This window comes from Scomber scombrus, chromosome 10, assembly GCF_963691925.1.
Source record: "Scomber scombrus chromosome 10, fScoSco1.1, whole genome shotgun sequence".
Taxonomy (NCBI): Eukaryota; Metazoa; Chordata; class Actinopteri; order Scombriformes; family Scombridae; genus Scomber; species Scomber scombrus.
Genome location: NC_084979.1, coordinates 25858890 through 25878699, shown reverse-complemented (window position 1 = coordinate 25878699; position 19810 = coordinate 25858890). Strand labels below are relative to the sequence as shown.

Here is a 19810-nt window from a genome sequence, read left to right as displayed (position 1 = left end):
CAAGCAAGGCCCAAATGTGGTAGTAAAGGGAAAGCTTAGTGAGAGCGGACCTAATCAGAAACAGACTTTCTACGACAACAAACCAAACCACACACACACACGCAGGAAAGTCGACACTTTACATATTAAAGCTTGACAGGGAGGGAAGAAAAACCCTGTGGAAACATCAAATTGTAATGAAGAACAGGCTCAGTGAGTGCGTAAGGGATAGACGGAAAGAGACAGAAAGACAGAGAGATGTAATGATGGTGAAGGAAGGAAAGCTTTTAGATATAATGGACATCTAAGCCCAAACCGCGGATGTCCTTTGAGTCTGCTTTAAGAGTGTTTGTTGCGGGGTTGTACTGGATGGCTTTACTGCGTTCCTCTTTTTGTCTTGCACTCAGATGTGGCTTAGTCTTTTGTTTGGCTGTCTGCGGCTCCATCGCTGTATAAGCTATGAACTTAGAGTAAGCAACCATCTGAGCATGCTGTGTTTCTGTCCCCGAACATGAATATGTGCTCGGATAAGACGCCGCCAAGAGAGGAGAGAAGTGTGTTTGTGTTTTGTGCGTTTGGTGGAAATAGGGGATTCAGACGGATGAGAGAGGTGCATCCGAGAAAAGGAGGACGGAAAAAAAAGAAATACGAGGAAAAGTGGAATAGAGGAAAGAGAGATGAGAACTGGGAATGCGGGGAAATTGAGGTGAGCGAGATAAAGCTGCAAAACAAGAAGATGGGTTGAGAGGGGGTAGAAGGTGTGACCAGGTTTGTGCCCAAGAGCAGAGAGCATAGCAGGGTATGTGGCACAGCCGAAAAGAGAGGCAGACTCACATTCCAGGCCTGATCCTGTATAAACCCTGTCTGTTACAGCAGATCTGATATGGAAATAAGAGGCCAGATGGGGGCTTCCAGTGGCCTTATAAGGGATTGTGGCTTGTCCTGGATGGATCATGGGTGAACAGCCATGGAGAATGAGAAAGAGACAGAGAGGGGTAGAGACAGGAACAGGGACTGGGCATTTGAGAAAAACAAGTTAAGACAAACAGAGAAAAAGATGCTAGAGTAAGAGAAAAGGACAGATATAGAAAATAGCTGTAGACAGCAGCAGAGTATGAGACTAAGAACGACGGAACAGAAATGGTGAACCGAACTGAGATGCTGCCTTTCTGACAATATTCTTGTTTTTCGCCTGCTCTGTTGTTTCAATGATCTCTGGTCTTTGAAGGGGGGATTCATCAAAGCCCGAGAACAGAAACAATTTCCTCCTCGTCACACAATAGCAAACTTAACAATAGAACCCGGCACAACTCGATTTGGTTCAATTCATCCTGCTACCATTGTTTCAGACTGAGTCCCATAGGTCCACTTTATTGTAGGATTTTCCTATACTGCCAGAAAAAATAACTTTGTCCTTGAGAAAGAGTGCAGATGCAGAAAAGCAAACCTCAATGAACAAAAGGATAGATGTTTAATATGTGAACAGACTAGGCTGTACTGATCAAAAATAGAGTCCGTAAAATCTATGTTCCATCATCATCTATTTTCCAACTAAAGCTTAACAACAACTGTGTTGGCAAATCTCCCTCATTCTGCTGCTTTTGTTCATCAGTATGTTTTGTACTAACAGCATTTCCTCGTCAAGATGTTCAGACAGTAGAAGCCAGAAACCTGCTGAGAAACCTGATCAGCCACGCTAATCTGATCAGCTGCACTTTGTTCAAGTGTGTCTTATTTAAAGAGAACAGCACTCCCAGCATGCTGTAACCCAAACACCGTCCTATCCCCTTTCAGCTGAGGATCCCGGGGAGCCGACACAGTCATCTGATCCACCACACCTTCCGATTTAACCGCCCCCCCCCCATCCTCGGATCCAGCTCGCAGCCTAAACATGGCATACCTGCACCCAAATGTTCACTCAACCACAACAATCTGGGCTCATTAAGCTGAAAACTCATGACACAAGTGTTTCTCGTTTCCTAATCAGTTGGAAGGCAAAAGCCCCCTCTCCTCCCCAGTGTGTGTGTGCATGCATTTGCGTGTGATGAAACACTCTTGAAATAGAGTGAAACACGTAGTGTCTTTTGAATGTATGATCAAGGGAGTTTTTGTACACCTCCCTCATGCAAATAAGTGAGTAAAATGTGCATGTGCCCCTCACCAAAGAATATTTTGTACATGTATATGTGTAACAAAATCATTCAGCTCTGTATATTGTGTGCACAAAAGTCAAAGTCAAACACATTCATTACACACACTGAAGGCATGATACCTTAGGGAAGTAACATGCAAATGATGTAGACAAGATCTCTGCCCTCTGGTCCCCAATCTTAACTGATACAACGCTAACCTAAAACTGGTGTCTGGTTTCAGCTAATAAAGACCGAGCACACGTGCACACAAACACAATACGCACTCCTCAATCCATACACCCCACTGAGCCAACAGCTGCTTCCAGCAGCACCAAACTGTGGCCGCCAAATGCACCAAAACACTTTACTATGACTGACGGTAACACATTATTCCCCACAGAAAGGTTTAACTGCCCTTTTAAAGTGGGTAAAAAGGAGGAATGTTGATGGTTAGCTGCTGTGCTGTTATTAAATCAAATCATCACCTCTCTGCTTTGACTGCTAATCCACTCTGACAGAGCAAGCCCATGTCACGGAGCATGGGGATCTCTGGCCCTGACCCCTACCTTTATTCAAGTTACCAGAGGCCCAGATAATGTTTCCCAATCACTAACCATTAGAGTTTAATGAATAACAGCAGTGGCTGAGCTGACCTGTGGTTGGAAGAGGCCTCTAGCTCCTGCTCTGCTCTTTGATATCACCACCTCGTTAATGCCCTCTCGGTGGCCTGGCATGGGCTTTCTGGTGATGCAGGTGTTTTTCGCAATCGCACACATGGCCTTGCTATTTCCCCTCTCTCTGTCAGTTATTTAACTCTTGCACTATGGCACTTTTCATCTCCACTATAACACAGAATATTCCAAGCAATCTACATGTATCTACAGCTTCTGAAATATATATTTTACATGGACTTTATTTTCTGCCTATTCCATTCAGACAATATTTGGTGTCTGTGGCCGTTACACTCTATCTAGCTCTATCTCTAGCTGTGTGTTTTTCAGTCTCACCACGCAGCATGTTGTGTGTAATGGCAATATATGACCGTGACATTGTGCTATATGTCATTGCTATAGGGGTCAGATGCTGAGATGAGAGAACATATTGAAAGTGAGCTACACATTTGTAGTTTGTTGCTTATATTATGGGACTATAAGGGGAATGGTGAATGAGTATTTTGTTTTTTTTTCCTCAGGGAAACATGAGAGGAGCTATATAATATAAATACCAATAAAAAACGATGCTAAGGTCACTCTCTTTAAACAAAGGAGACGGTAAGGCTTCAGAGGACGCTCTCGCCATTGAACACAACACACTGTCTGACATGTTACAAGCTATGCAGAGGGAACTGTCCAACCCCATTAAGACTGTAGCTGTCTTTGCTGGACGGCTGGATTATTAAGGAGTCCAGGCTGACAGCTCTGTTTCATGACAGCATGAGGCCAAGACCTGACATACAGCTGTCAAGGGAAAGAGATGCCCCACGTGTGTGTACGTGTGTGCTAATGGTGCAGAAGTGACGAGCAGGTAAAGGTTGAGTGAGTGGAGATTACCAGTGGCTTGAAATATTATCACATGCCATTAGCACTGTATCACTGTTCATTAGGCTGATGGCTAGCTGGAGTTACCTTGACAGCCCTGCGGTAAGAGAGAGAGAGAGAGAGAGAGATGGAGAGAGTGAGAGGAAGAAATGAGGAGATAGGGAGTATGCACAGAACAAATGTAGAAAGGAAATTGGTGTAAAAGGAAAATCTGTGAGAAAGATAAAGGTCTGCTTGCCTCCATCCTTCGCTGTCAGAGATCCAATGTCCAGGTTTCAGAGGCAAACCGTATTCAACGTTGCAACAATAAGGAACATGGAATTTTATAACAATCCCTAATTCCTATTGTCGTAACATTCATAATAAATGATAATCAGATGACTGTGCAATGTCAAAATGAATATATCAAGAGAAATGATTTGCGTAGAGCCCATAAAAGCTTGCTGTAAACACTATGTGATCATAGAAATGCATTAAACAATGCTGTCACCCAGACAAGCTTAACTCTGAGGGCCCTGATAACTGCTGCTGTCTTGTATGAAGTAGGAGACAGAGGAGCAGTAAAGCTGTCTCACTATCAGACAGAAACATTAGTCGCTGTCACACTCTGTTTGCCTTCACACAGACAACAGTTTAGTATATCATCAAAGCTAAAACAATTCTCATTTCTGAGATCTATTGGCAACGTACAACTTGAAAAGGCACTTGAAATGGAAGCGCACATTTGCAAAGTAGATGAGAGGAATGCTGTTTTGGTTGATTGAGTAATCTAGAATCATTATGCATGCTATCAAACACATAAACAATGCATGTTTTTCCCTTTTTCATTCTGTAACTGTTTCTAATGAGGATGATAATTACGATTCATGTAAAATAGGGAAAATTCATCAAGAACTTCAAATAGATTCCAACTGTTGTGAGCCACTGTTACAGTTTCTGTGCAAGTTTACAAAGTAATAGTTTGCTCTCACTCGTCCTCTGTCCTCCCTATCCCCCCTTTTATCTAATTTTTGACCACTCTAAGAGCAAGCAGTAATGAATTGGCTAATCACAGTTATCTGGCTCATTCAAGTGCTTTGTAAAGCAAATCAATATAGCCTGGCACTGAGCCAGCCATCCACTTTGACAGATGTTGCTCGCTAATCTATTTCTGGCTTTTTTTTCTATCCTAAAGATGTTTACCCTTTCTGTGTCTGTCCCTTTTCTCTCTGTGTACTTCGGCAAGGTCAGCAGGGAGATTGAAGAAGAAAAAAAAACCCTCATATTCCATGCCAGCTGGCATTCAGAAGACAAGAGTCAAGCACTGAGTACTTAAAGTTCATTTGACAGAGGGAGAATTTTTTTCTTTGATTGGTGCAACTGTTGGAAGTCATTGGAGCTCTGAGATTCATACCTCAGGCTAGAAAAATAACAAGGCCTACATCCCTACTATGTTGTTTCCCCAGAAACATATCAATAACTGCGACGCAACCACTGATAAGCATTTCTATGAATTTCAAATGTTCTCCCTGTGGTGCCAATTGGCTGCAGACTAAACAGGAATATTGATAGGCTGTGAGGCTCTGTCTCCCAACACAGCTCCCTTGCATAATTTTTTGGATATATTCTTGTTGTGTTTATTGCACATAAAACATCGGATTGCCATGATGCTTGGGCTAGAGATATACCGTATTCATAAGAATGCAAAAGGCCACTTCTTACCCAGAGAAACATGTGGGAATATTCAGCCTAATTCTACACGTTTAATGTTTCTGCCTAAGCAGGAAGACATGGATCTGGGTATCCAGTGGCGTTTGATGTGGCTCGTCAATCCTAAAGACATTATTGAACCCAACATTGGTGAAAACCACACAATCCACTGCCACAGGCATGGTATGAGTCCCAGACTCTGTGTGTGAGCAACTGTGAGAACACAGAGCCAAGCTCTTAGTCTTGTTTTCCCCAAGTAAGATTAAAAAAAAAATTCCATTGGCAAAACAAATAATACGGCCATTAACCTAATTTTTATCCCCGTCAACAAGAAAACAATCTAAAAGAAACTGGATTGCAGCAATAGTTTTTCGAACATGCAGCCTCTGGTGAAAAGTGGCCCTAAACTGCACTGGGTTAATTAATCTCACTCATGAAGTTAAGTCCAATTATGGGGCGCACTCAACAGAGTAATTTGTTTCCTAAAAAAGAGAAGGCATTGTTGTTAACAAATCAAAAGTCCTCTTCTTAGAATAAACAGCAGCATCGGTGATAAATTAATGAATAAGTAGTGCGCAACATATTTACAGACATATGTGATTCTGTCTTTGTGTCTTTTGGGATTTGCAGCATTGGCACACAACTGTATATCTACAGGCGAAATTAAGCCTGCATGTATAAAATCCATCTGTAGTAAAAATGTATGCACTGTCTGAGTATTAGTCTCTTGTTGTTAGATAATGAAAAACGCTTCCTTCGAGACACTGGCAGAGAAAAGAGCAAGCAATTAGAGGAAGAGAATGGAGTGGGAGACAGATAGAAGGAGAGAAAGCAACAGAGAGCTGTTTGAATGTGATTAATGAGATCATTGCAGGGTAGGCTGTGTCATTGTAATAGTCTGAGCAGGGAAGAGAAGGAGAAAAAGACCAGGAGAAAGAGTGAGACACTGAGACAGAAAAGGACGGGAAGAAAGAGAGGAACGAGAAGGGAACGGAGAAGAGAGAGAAAATGAGAGGGGACAACTGGCTGACTGACCAGGCTACATTTAACTCACCTCTATGAAAAGTAAGAAGAAGTGAGACAGATAGAGAAAGACACGACGAGAGAGAGAAAGTAAATCAGAGAGACTAAGAGGGAAAAAGCAGATATAAGGCTTGGATGAATGGAACGGCGGGAGCTCTCAGTCTTCCGCTGGCCTTTTAACAGTGAAGTGTTTAGAGAAGCCAGGACCATGTCTGGCAGATTGAAACAGCCATGAAAGACACAGCCTGCTGCCGTCGGCCGCCTCTTTATCTGGCTCAGGGTTAAGAACTGAGTAGGAGGGGGGTCAAGTGGAGGCCAGGTTCCAAAAGGTCACACAGACATCCTACTAGTACACAACTGAATGAACAAGCTACTCATTAGCTATACTAGAGAGATGATTATGCCAATTAAACACCTATAGCAATTTCCCCCACTCAAAAACAGCTATAGCCTGTATTTACACATTTAAATAAACACAAAGCACAAAACACTGTCATCCTTCCACACTTAAAATGCCACTTTTGGGAATAAATAATTAAAAAACAAATTCCAATGGATAAAATTGAGGACATAAAGCTTCAGATTCTACTAAAGTTCCTCATGGATGTAGCGAGCCTTCAAACAGCCCTTCAGTTCTGTAGGATCTGTAAATCATCAATTATTGGTCATCCTGTCTTGCTGTAAAAGTTGCTGAAAAAAAGCTTAACAGTCTCTCTGTGAGCTTCCATCCACAGATCCCCTGAGGTCCTGGTAATGACAGAAAATAAAATTTAGCTCCATTCGCACTTCTCCAAATAGTGCTGGTTTTACTGTAGGACATTTGCTTGAGCTTCTTTGAGGAAAGTGCTGCAAATTGTGTTGGGAGGAGGAGAGAATGTGCTTTTAGTGGCAAAAGTAATATCTGAAGGCTATGCTAGACTACCAGCTGTTACCGGTGGGCAACCTGAAGTTTAATTGCTTAGTTTAATATGATTAAAAAGATCACAGGGAATTTAACAGGGAGTGTGGGAACATGGCTGTTAAACATATTGTCAGCTGTCATTTTAGCTAAAATACTCATTTTCATTTAGTCCTTTTGCCAAGTTTGCAATGTTAGTTACCTTCTTCATTAACAGGTATATTGGGTAGTTTCATTCAGTGTTTCATTCAAACAAGACAGACAAAACAAAGACATAGGTTTAACAAAGGGATATAGTGATTTGTTCTGTGTGGGATTAATAGGACCACACCATTCAGTCTGAAACAAAGTGATGCAACGGTTATTATACAAGGCATTCAGTTGAGAAATAACAATTTGTGAGTATGATGATTGGAAACAAATTCTACCTGGTGGCAATTATGACAGCGCTTTTCACTTGCAATTGTATTTCTTTTCATGTCAGCTCAAGGTTAATACGAGCCATGCAGGCACAATAGAGATGTTTAACAAAGCCATTAAAATAATTAATTCTTTGTGCTTTTAGGTTGTTTATTTGCTCCACGATGAAGCTGTAATGATCAACTGAAAGTTATTTATGGGTAAAAGTGAGCAGTGTTCATGTTGATATCATTCATATAATTATAAATCATGATTGTGTATGTGTGTGCATGTGCATGTGCGTGTGTGTGTTGCAGGAGATGTACAGTAGGTGACAGGACACCTCAGTTCTGTTCTTCTCAGAGTAATTTGTACCCCTGGGGGAACAGGATGGGCTTCCATTCAGTTGTTGCCATGGGCCACAGCTGTTGCTAGGGACATCATCCTCAATGCTAGCTAGAGCCCCCCTCCCCTCCATTCTAGTTTTCTGTATGTCTGTCCGTCTGTCGTTTTGTCTCTCTATCTCTGTCCTACCTGTTTTCCTCTTTCTTCCTGCTACTTCCCCTGCCTTGAAAACACTGAGCCCAAAAAATAATCTGATTTGCTGATCCCTCACCTCACACACACAAATAAAACACATCAAAATCCAGGCCACACCAAAGCAGGGCCTTGAAAAGTCAAGCAGGTGAGCAGCCTCCGGACTGATGGGATACAGACAGGCACGGTTAATGGCGTGGTGGAGGGTAGACGGGTGGAGGGGGGTTGACCCTTTGGCCACAAGGGCTCTGTAGGAGCAGCTGCCTTTATTTACAAGCCTTTAAAGTCCCAGACACTTTATGCACTATGATCAGCTGCTACCCTTAGCGACACTCCAGTACTGTCTGCACAACACACACATGCTTTTTGCTATTCAGCCCACTGTGGGAGCCAGGTGAGTGAGCCATGCCCCCTCAGCTATGTTAACCAGTTCAGCAGGACATTTGTCCAGTTAAACACCTGAACCACCCTTTCAAGTTGTCCTCTTCAGCTGCCAGGGGCACAATCCAAACCAATTCCTGATTATTCATCAGAGCATGATTACAAGAATTAATTAGCCCGAAAGCATCTCATCATGGTTGAAGGCTTGAAGGATAAAGTGCCGGAAGACATTTTTCTCATCCATGGTTTGACATTTGTTTCATCCATGGTTTACTGCTGATATGACCCATCACTAATCAACCCTTGACTTCCATTGGACACTTACGTCCACCACGATGATGTTTGAATGAAGAAAGTAAAGCATGCGGTGCACATCAAGATATTATGATGCAATGCTAGCCTGAAGTAGCTATTTAATATATCAAGGTTGCATGACTCAATTACATATTAAATCACTCAATTACATATTAAAATAAACCTATAGAGAACTATGTTGAAAGCAGCAGATGATGCCATCTGGGAATGTATCCCTTTGGTCTCCGGTTCAACAGTTCTTAACCCCTGCTGTTCTGTATGAGACAGCTGGGATTGAGGATGTTCTCACTGTCTGTCTCTGATTAACAGGGGAATCCTGAACTTGCCTTTGCTGAGCTTGCTTTAACCTCCCCATTCATCTATCGCCGGGATGTCTTTCAACATCCAATTTTACATGTGCAGCCGTGCCCTCCATCTCGATCTATATCAAAGGCTGTGCTCCCCGCAGCTCTTCTCCTCCTTAATGCCGCCGTTACTTCCCACCAATCCCAGTCCTCGTGTGGGATATGTCTGTGCTTAAGCACAAAGTGAACCACACACAGCCACAATTCCAATTTAGATGATGCAATTCTTGGGTAATGTGTATTCAGAATAAACTGCATAGCAGATCGACTATCTCTATAATTTGACCCACGGAGCCCAGCAGCAGTCTTTTGGTCTCCGGGTACATAAGTGATAAAGTAGATGATGGAGCTTGGTGAATATGATATACAGTCTGGTGAGTATCAGTGTAAACCCAGGTCTAGAATTTAAATAGGACATTAACTTGTGAGCAGGACTACAGGCTTACTGGAACATCTTCTGATCTCACCTCAGAGTGGACTGAAAGTAGTTTTGGTCCTGTTTGGTCCTGATTGAAACTGGTTTCACTGTAGCTAGAAAAAGTGTCTAGGCCTGGAATATTGATTGCCCCCTGGCAGTTTTCTGCTGAGGTGAACAACTACTGCCCTCAACAATCAATCACTGCCTCCAGGGGTGCCACCCAGAAGTTCACAACCTATGTCTGAAAGCCTCTTGACGCTTAGGCTATACATTTAACTCATAAACTGTTGTATGATGTTTTACTCTAGGTTGGTAGACGAGAATACTCCTTTTTTTTTTTTTTTTTTTGGGGGGGGGGGGGGGGGGTTCAACCCTACAAACAGTGAAATGTAATCACTTCACACCTTGTACACATCGTCACTGCACTTGAGCGCTAATATATGAGGCTGTAGTGTTAGTGTTTCCTGCAGTCTATCACACTGAATATGCATTCTCCTCACCTTAATGTCTGCTTACTCCCCTTCCCTCTTAACCCCTCTTCCTCAATCAATCCCCTGCAAAACCCTGCCACTAACAGCAGTACCTGGCAACGCTATCCCTCCCGTTTTGCCATGCTCTAGAAAAGCTCAGGAAGCAGCAGCAGGGAGAGTGAGAGGGAGGTGGAGGAAGGGAAGGAGAAGTGGGATTGAATGGGGAACCGGGAGATGGAGGGAAGGGGAGGGGGGGGATTCTTTGGGAAGGGAGCCAATCCAATTACAGGCAGCGGTGCAGCCCTGGTTTCTTTGGCGGCACTAAATTCACATTTCAACGGTCTCTTCCTCCCTCCCCCAATACCTTTTTCCTTCTCCTATCTCTGCTTCTTCCCGCTACTCTTCTTCTTATTTTTTTCTTGTTATTGCTCACAATCACACTCCTTAACTGTGCACCACACCCCTCCTTTTCCCTATCTCTCTGTCTCTCCTGGTCGCATGAAAGGGATGGAGGTATGGAACTGTATCACCAGCAAAACATCAAATCTTGTCCCCCCTATAGCTGTGTCATGTTTGGTACTTTGGCGTCCTACCATGTTTCTCAGAACTCTGTAGGAGCTTATCAGCCCTCTGCAGAGGAGCTGCAGCCAAAGCTCATCAGGTCACCCTATTCCTCTGCCTTCCCTGTGACACCTGAAGGCATGAATGGGTAACACCCTCAAAATAAATACATGCATATTTCAGACACACTGAAACAGAACCTTAACAATGACAATGGGCAATGCCGCTTTCCTCCTCCCGCTGTTATGCAGCATTATTGACTATTTGTTACCTATTACAAGTGTAATCTCTCCTTTTTTCACGCTGCTGCCAACTGCCACAGTGGGTAGGCTAACTGTGGTCATTCTCTCCTTCATGCACATTAAGTGGACAGCCAGTGCTTGCTGAATCATGTGTGTGCTTGCATGCAAATCATGACTGGTCGCCATCCAATAACGCAACTGCATGCAAAGTGTTGCACAGTGGTGTCAGTGTCTTGTCTAAGATTGTTTTAAAAACTGGGTTCAAATAAAGTTCAGAAACTCAAATAGATACCTACCAAATACAGAGATGACAACATGCAATCGGACAAGTCAGCACTTTCAGTTTTGTGTTACTTGTTGAGAGAAACATTATTATAATGTTAAAGGAAAATGCTCATTTTATCTTTTGCTGGATACAATCAAGGTATTCATAATATTTGCATGTAATCGTCCTGCATTTTCTTATCGAGGCTGTGAGAGGAATGTGACTAATTATGATGACAATAAATCAGATGATGGAGAATACTCATTGCTAGAATATTGGTGGTGGTGAAAGTGGAATTACAACCTTATGCTGTTGTCATGTGGAGCCGTCTCTGTGGTTGAGTGCTCTACTAGGTTTTTCTGGTGCAACCACTGGACCGTGTTACTTTTTTTTCTAGGTACCCTTCTCATATCCTGGTTAATTCCCGCCCCATGTTAGCGTTACTGTGGTTACAGTCATGCCCCTGTGAGGAGAGAGCCTAAGTACACAGTAGCAGGCAAGACTATTTTGCATGGATTCTCAAACAGGGAGCAGAGAATAGGAGATAGAGACAGATGACTGGGGAAAGGCAGGCGGAAGCTACAGACAAGAGTGTGGAAGGAAGCAGGGAGATAAAAAACAATATGCAAGCAACAGCAACACAGTGGGGAAAACACTCTTTTCTGTCTCATCTAATTTAACCGAGTAGAAAAAGAGACTAAATTATTAAACAGCTCAAACAGGGGATTGCATTGAATGAATATTCTCTTCACCACAGCCTGATGTATTGATTTAATTATGAATAGATGGAGACCAAAATAACCCAAGCCAAGGCCATTTGTGTTGCATTGCCAGGCTTGAGATAACAAAGAACTTGCCAATACAGGCATCAAAATGGTTTTAGATGCTCTCTTTCCCTTTCAATCTCTTGTTCTGAGCCTCACACAGCTGTTGTTACTAAGGGAAGAGGTGACTGTATAAGCCGGTTATTGCCCTGTGACACACTCCTGCTGTCACTCAAACACACATCCCCATGGGAGGAGGAGCCAAGCTACTACTGACCTGTGTTTCAACCAGCTGTCTAAGTGAAGTCTGAAAAGCACTGTTAATATGCAAGGCAAACAACTATTGTGACACAATGCATACTCACAATTACATAATATCTACATTTAAGCATTTCATTTTAACATTTAAAATATAGTCTAAGCATTAGCTTACTGGGATGATATGAGTGATGAAACATTGCAATGGCTGTTCTCAATTCATCAACAAAACATAGACATCTCTGATTGACACTCCAACCCTTTGTATCACCCTGAACGCAGAGCATCGCACTCACTTCCCTCACTGTTCAATCCTGTCAGTGAGCAGTCTCGTTTAATACCTTGTTTCCTGTGGCTGGGGTGCGAAATGTATCATTATTAACTAGCCAGCAGCCCTTTACCCTCTGTGGCGTTTGTATTCCCCAACCAAGACTTGGAGGTTTAGTGCATGGGCTTTCTCTCTCTTTGCTTCTCAGTGGGCCACAGGCAAAAAGGTGCCTATTAAAATTAATGGGGCAGTACAGGTTATTCAACACTGCGACACTGGTGCCCACTTAACAAGGAACTGGTGATGACCACTACAGTGAGCTAGCCATCGCCATTACCCCTTTCTAATGCTTTGACAGCAGGCATTAAATATTAAGGAGATAAGTTTCCCTGTGACCATGATCCATCTACACAGAAATAGGACCACTTCACAGTGTCTGTAGCCCATGGACGACTGGACAGCCTAAGTCTTTATGTATCACAGTGATGAAGAGAGCAGAAATCTCTTACAACAGGTCTTTAACTGTTGGGTGGGAAGAGGAGTTGGTACTCACCTTCTTAAGACGTCCACTCTTGGTGCCCACAAAGGCTACACAGTAGCCATTGTAGACATAGGAGGTGACAGAAGTCATGCGGTCCCGAGTTTCTGTGTAGAGAGTGTGTCCAGTCACCAGCTGAGAACCACCGAGAGGCTGGTTGATGTCCAGACCACAGAAAGAGTCGTCAATGGGCACCGGCTACAGATAGAAAGGGAGACAAAGGTTACGGAATGAAGTGTAAATGGGCGATAAATGGAGGACAATTAAAACTGAAACTGAATACAACAGAAAAAGAAAAAAAGTTTATGGGGAGCATGAGACAACTGTGTCACATTAAACATAGAAGCCCTTGACATGAAATGTACTGTAGGAAGGAGGAGTGACAAAAATACCTCAGAGAGAGAAAGACTTAGAGAATAAGACATTAAGAGAGAGGAGAGGCTGAGACGGAGAGCATTATAAAAGAAGACAGCTCAGTAGGGAGGAAAGATGAAGGTGACGGAGTGAGACAGACAGAGAGAGCGATGGTCAAAGTTGTGGAAATAGTGGCAGTGTCAGGGACTGTCTGGGACGGAAATGAAGGGGTGAAAGAGGTGAGTCTGAGAGAGAGAGGGAGGTCAGAGCGAGGTGGAGGTACATGAGTGAGTCTCACAGCCAGACAAACGTTTGCCTTTCTGTTCCACTTGGCAGACATGTTTCAGCTCTGCCTGACTGAGCCCCACCTTGCTCTCACTGTGGCTCATTACCCTGGCCTATCATCACACCTCTGCAGGAAGACACATGCTGCATTATAACTACGTGCAGCGGCAAACACACTGCATGATTACCGTGCAAACCTGAAAGAGGCTGCAATGAACTCTATTTACCCATCAATTTGAAAATAATCACCACCATAAAGTCTCACAAAGACTACACTTCAGTTCATAGGAAAATTTGTGAGTGATTACGTTTCTTTGTGCTTAGAGTGAAGACTCCATCTTGTAAGATACGAAGGAGGAGGTGGTGGTGAATTAGGAGAAAGGCAGTGGTCTTTCTAGTGTTGAATCAGGTCAGCTGAGACAGTCTGAGTGGCAGTGGCCCCAAAGTGCCATGTGAAGTAAAGTTGGTCAAGCAGCAATCCTCCATTTGTTCTATAGTCTCTTGTGCACAAACTCCCTTTGAATATACAGTACAAACCTCCAACATGTCTCCAACTCCAACTCCTTACTTCTCTTTCTGTCACTTAAACTATCTCTGCGTCTCTGTCTCTATCCCTGTCAGGAAGGTATAAGCAGACTATGTTGAGTGACATCTCCCACTCTCACTACACACCACGGCTGTAAAACCTTTCAGTACTACGCAGATTTTCATGAGCGGAGCAAAAGCAATAATGCTGACAGGGAATAATCGTCTCCGCTTTTATAGTCACTCCCCCCACTTTATGGCATTTCCTTTTATTTCCTTTACCCAAAATAGCACATAGTGCTATGGGGGTGTTCCACTGCAGTATTTAAATTAGAAATAAGGTGAGCTTACATTATGTTTCTCTTGCTTATAAATCCAAATGCACTTAATATAATTATTTAAAGCTTCTTTTAAACATGTGCTGATTAGACATGGACACAGAACAAATCAGATGGGAAAGCCAACAGCTTTCTTGAGAAACAGCCATGAGTTCCAGACTTTGGCTTATCAATAGCTACAGCCTCAAATGCATGCAGCTATTCCACATATGGTCTGTTGGGCTCCAGACCATTTGGTTCTGATTATATCTAGATTGTTTAGATGATGTACGCTTAGCAGACTTGGCAGCCAAGTCAAATCCCCCTGGATTCTATGCAGTTTTCTTGTGCACCTTCTTGCAGATTTTTTGCTTTTTTTCCCCCATGCCTTATCACAAATCTCACAAGTAGTGAGGAAATGTAGGTTTGGCCTGTTTCAGTCTGTTTCATGTGATACAAATTACATCGATTATCTTTAGCAGAGCTGTGAGACTATAAATAGACCGTAACCCTGTGTGATTAATCCTTATCGAATAACTCACAAAACGGTATAATATTTAATCTGTGCTACGAAAATAGTTTGTTGCCTGGTCTGCTTCAACAGTAGAATACATTCATGTAATCGTGTTAAACAATGCCGCAAAGAGCTCCATTTTGTGTGGAATTTGAATGAAGGATAAATTAGATGTGACAGGATATCTATTCTCAGACTTTCTCTCTAAGGGTATACCAGTGTTATCAATACTAGCTCCCCTTTGCTCTCACGAGTGGTTAATTAGTTGGTGGGCCATGAGCAAAAAGCAAGACAGGATAATGGTGTTAGTCAGAGAGACAGACACATAGGCAATCCGATACAGAAAGAATTCCATCATGGCTCTCCTTCTTGGGAGTGACTACAGAGATGGTATGAATCTCCAGATGGCAGAAGGCTGGACGGCTGGGTGATCAATCTTTGATTGGATGCTATGTCTGAATCCCCTGGCTCAGCCTCAGTTCCATTCACAGCCTCAGCCTTGGACTGCATGTAAGCGTACACACAGTGAAATGTCTGTAAGACGGGAATAAGAGCTGGGGGTATAATTAAGGTTCTATGCTTTGAGCTCACTGGCTACCTGCTGTTAGCAATGGACCAGAGGAAGGGCAGTGGGACTGCATGTGTAATTTACTGACAAAGCAGCGAGGTACAGTTAACACTTAACAAAAAACTACAGTCTCTGTGGTTGGTCTAACCTTGATTCACCTCATATTTTGTTAGATCTCAGACATGAGTGCTCTAAAAATACCACACACAGAGATCCAGGAACATATTTGTTTAAGAACGACAAAATGTAAAACATATGTGCACATTAAAGTAGCCACACTGCTTGTCTTGGGGATTTAACAGCAAGCAGACAATGTTAGCATGGTTGACATATCCGGTTGTTAAATGTAATTTGTATAGGCTTTAAGAGTTCCTCATCCATTGACATCTATCTGCATAATCCATATTATAGTATGGATTTATTGGCTGCTCATTGAGCATGAGGACATGGTCTTAAGGACTGTATTTTACACCTTCTTATCTCTGTGGCTACACGCACAAAGCTTGTGTTTCCTTGGCGTATAACGTGAAAGGAGAGCAGAACGTTATTGGCAGTGCATGTCTAAAAAATGGAGTGGGAGGTGTAGCTTTGCAGGTAATGTCTGATACCCTTCAGAGCACTCTGGGATGATTGGGGATTCTTCTGGGGAACTGGAAAAAAGGTTCTAATTTGAGCTCTAACAGTTAGAAATTCTCACATTCTCAACAAATGTCATCGCTGTATACCACCATTTCTCCTTCCTCCGCCTACTCATCTCCCTTCTTCCAGCCTCTACACCCACCTTCTCAGTGAAGATAATGAAATCCAACAGCGCTAGTTTGAGAGAATGTCACCCTCCTCCTGACAATCACCTCTGACATTGCGCTAATGGGGATTTTACTGATTTTAATAAAAATGGTCAATAGAGTGCCCTGGGGGGATTAGTAACAAAGAAAGTTGATCAGTGGTTCTCATCATCATGAGGGTGGGGATATCATTAAACCCTCAAAATACACCAAGCACTATGCTGCATCTACACCACACACACACACACACACACACACACACACACACACACCCTGTAAGTGACTAGTCACACACTTAGCTAGTCATTAATTCTTAATATTCTTAAATTCCTATTAGCAATTACAGAATGAAAGCACAGAGGACTGCAGCCTCCTGGGAATGAGGAAAAAAATCAAGAAACTTAATTCTACTTGACAACATGTAGTAGATACATGGCCTTGTATTATAGGATAATTGGGGATTTCCAAAAGAATAGACTGGTGTGTGATTCATGCCAGCATCAGAGGCAAAATAACTTGAGCAACAATTCCCCATTACCTTTTCTCACACTAGAAGGGGAGAGCGTGTTTATTTGTATTGCACTCAAGAAGAACATTATCACTTCGATGGCTGCCAAGAAAATAAATCCACCCTAATTTAGGAATATCTCTCATTGAGATATACTGTACTTGAAAGAGGATGCTCCATGATAGCAGGACTACAAAAAGGTTCTACATAATAACATGTAGTGTGATCATGTGATAAAAGTGAGTGTGCTACGCAAGGCAGTAAGAGGCAGTTCCTGATGATTGCTGTGTTTATTTTCATTGCAGCATACGCCCTCAAAATGTTGAACACTGTGGTTTTAAGGCTCATTGAAAAGCTTTGGCCATTCCCTTGCTGTTAGCCATTTTATTTTAGGGACTGAAATGAGATGTAGAAGTTGTGGGCCGGTTAAGAATTCTCTTCATTAAAATTCCCTTGCCTCTTTATTGATTGCAGACTGATTAAAACACACCAAGAATAGAATTACTCTACTACATGTCATTGAGATCCTGTCTCACCTTTAAAATTATCTACAGATGTGTAAGAAAGGACTGTTTCAATAATGACTATATATAATTTATGGCTGGAACTTAAGCTGCATTTCTCAACCAGAGTAACTTTAGACTGTTGATGAATAATATGTGCATGATAACAAACATGCTACCACATGGAAAAGGCATATTTCAGTCATCAGTGTATGTATGTTTGCATGTATGAATGTGTTTTTAGTCAGTGTCTATCAGCGTAACTCACCGCTTTGGTGCATTGAACGTCCTTCCCAAGCAGCCAGTTGAGCTCCAGGTTTCCTTCTCCCTGGTAGCAGGACTGCAGGCGCTCCTTGATTCGTGCATTAATGTCTCGGATGGTGAAGACGCAGAGCGCTGAGTCATCTGGCGGGCGGTGGAACTGCTTCTGGCCCTTGGAGAAGATGGTGAAGAGCACATCATCTTGGGCACTGATGTTGAGCGAGGCAGCGAGAACGCGGCCTGGCTTGCCAAGGTAGGCAGCCTGCAATAGCCGGTACTCAATGCCGTTCTTCACACAGCCAACAGGGAGAGAGACGTAGGAGTGAAACTTGCGGTCATCTTTGCAGAGGCGGACGATACGAGAAGTGTAGAACAGATCGCTGGTGGATCCGCTTGATGACATGCTGTTCTCTGGCGTCTCAGGCTGGACAGTCAGGAAGTACACAAAGCTGCCACTGGCAAAGCCGTAAACATAATAGATGTCAAAGTGGGAGACCAGAGCCAGTGTGTCTGAGGGTATCTTGATGAGGGAGGACACAAAGTCAGTATGCAATTCATAGTCAAGCATAGCTGAAGATTCTGGGTCACGGGGCAGCTTTCGGCTTGAGATGGTAGGAAAGTAGTCCTGTTTTCCATCTACTGCTGTGCCAATAAATAGGGTGCCATCCTGGCCCTGTGAAGGCACAATGACCCCGTACATGGTCCCAGTCTGGTTGACACTGGAGAGGTAGTGCTCTTTCTTATGGGAGGGCTCCACTAAAATAAAGAGGTCATCCAATCTGAGGAGTTTACAGACACCCTGGTAGAGGCTGCCACAGGCCAGCAACCGATTTTGGGAATAATCAATGAGAAGGAGCTTGTTGACATTGTTGGTAGAAACAAGGGGCTCAGAACAGGGCTGGACAATCAGAGGGGGGTAGCAGGCTTTGTTATCATCCTCTGGGCCTGTATCATGGGAAACAAGGAGGGTCAGGTTGCCTGAGAGCTTGTACACACGGTTGACCGCTCCAATATACAATGCCCCTGTGGTTTGGTGAACAGTCAGGTGGTTGAAGGCCCAGTCCCGACGTTCAGGGTGGAAATTAGTGAATGTCTGCCCACTGCAAAAGACAGGGATTGCTAAGAGCCAGAGGCCTATCAGAATAGTTATAGCTCCTACTTTTGGGTCAGGTGATAAAGTCCGCCGGCCTTCCATGTTTTTTAACGGGCCTGCAGGAAAACTGCAGAGGAGGCAGAGAGAATGGATGAGGGGAAGAAGGGAGGAGACCTTCGCCTTTTGGTTGTTGAAGGCTAACTTACAGGTCAAATCTTCTCAGGGGTTTTCACATGTTTCTGGAAAAAGAAAAGAAAGAGAGAGAAAAGATGTTAGATATCTCACTATGACTCACATATCCTACAAAGGAAACACACATGACCTAATGGAAAAGTCTCTTCATTAGAGATGCGGCTGCTTGAAAAGGTTGAAGTTCATCCTCAGTAAGCCGATGAGCTATGGAGACGAGGAGTGGAGATTTAAAGAGACAATGAGCGGAAACCATTATGGTGCACATTCTGAAGAAGTTCCTGGACACGGCAGGACAATGCAGGAAACACAGACAGGTTACACATACGGAAATTAGCCCGACCTGACTCATACTACCACAGCTGCTGTCACACACTGAGCAACCGGTTTCTAAGAACAAAATAACACAGGCATTACCCACAGCCATTTCACATAAAGCCCTGGATATTTGGTAATGATTCATCATACTTATAGTCAATTAAACTCATTAAAGCCTAGGTTTTAAAACTTGAAACACTATTTTATTAACAACATATCTAACTTACTTTTAATTTAAATGTATTAGCATATTATTGCGACATCAAATTGTGTCTTCTTTTTGCTTTGTGCACATTCACTTATAAAACAAAGCTATAATGAATTCAAGCTCCAAAAACATTGACAATAATATTTGTGGTCATGCCATGACAGTAAATGTGACATTTGATGAAAAAAACAACAACAATCCAACAATAAAATTCACACTATATACATTAGCACACAGATGAAATTCCTGTGCTCTCTTTTCCTTTCAAACACCAGTCCCCTCGTTCCATTTCTACATTCATCTCCTCCCTCGCATTTTGTGATCTGACTACAGCCCATCCACCAAAGCCCCTATCATTTGTCC

General features: G+C 42.9%; 1 protein-coding gene across 1 annotated transcript in view; it reads right to left on the bottom strand.

Moving 5' to 3' along the window:
• Positions 1 to 18227, bottom strand: part of plxna2 (plexin A2) — a 140632-nt gene extending 122405 nt beyond the window's left edge. Inside the window, exons 1-2 of the mRNA XM_062426570.1 lie at positions 17647 to 18227; positions 13035 to 13217 (exon numbers count right to left, since the gene is read on the bottom strand). Of these exons, the coding sequence (XP_062282554.1) occupies positions 13035 to 13217; positions 17647 to 18207 (744 nt within the window). The 5' untranslated portion in view covers positions 18208 to 18227. The remainder of the gene's footprint in view (positions 1 to 13034; positions 13218 to 17646) is intronic.
• Positions 18228 to 19810: the final 1583 nt, after the last annotated feature.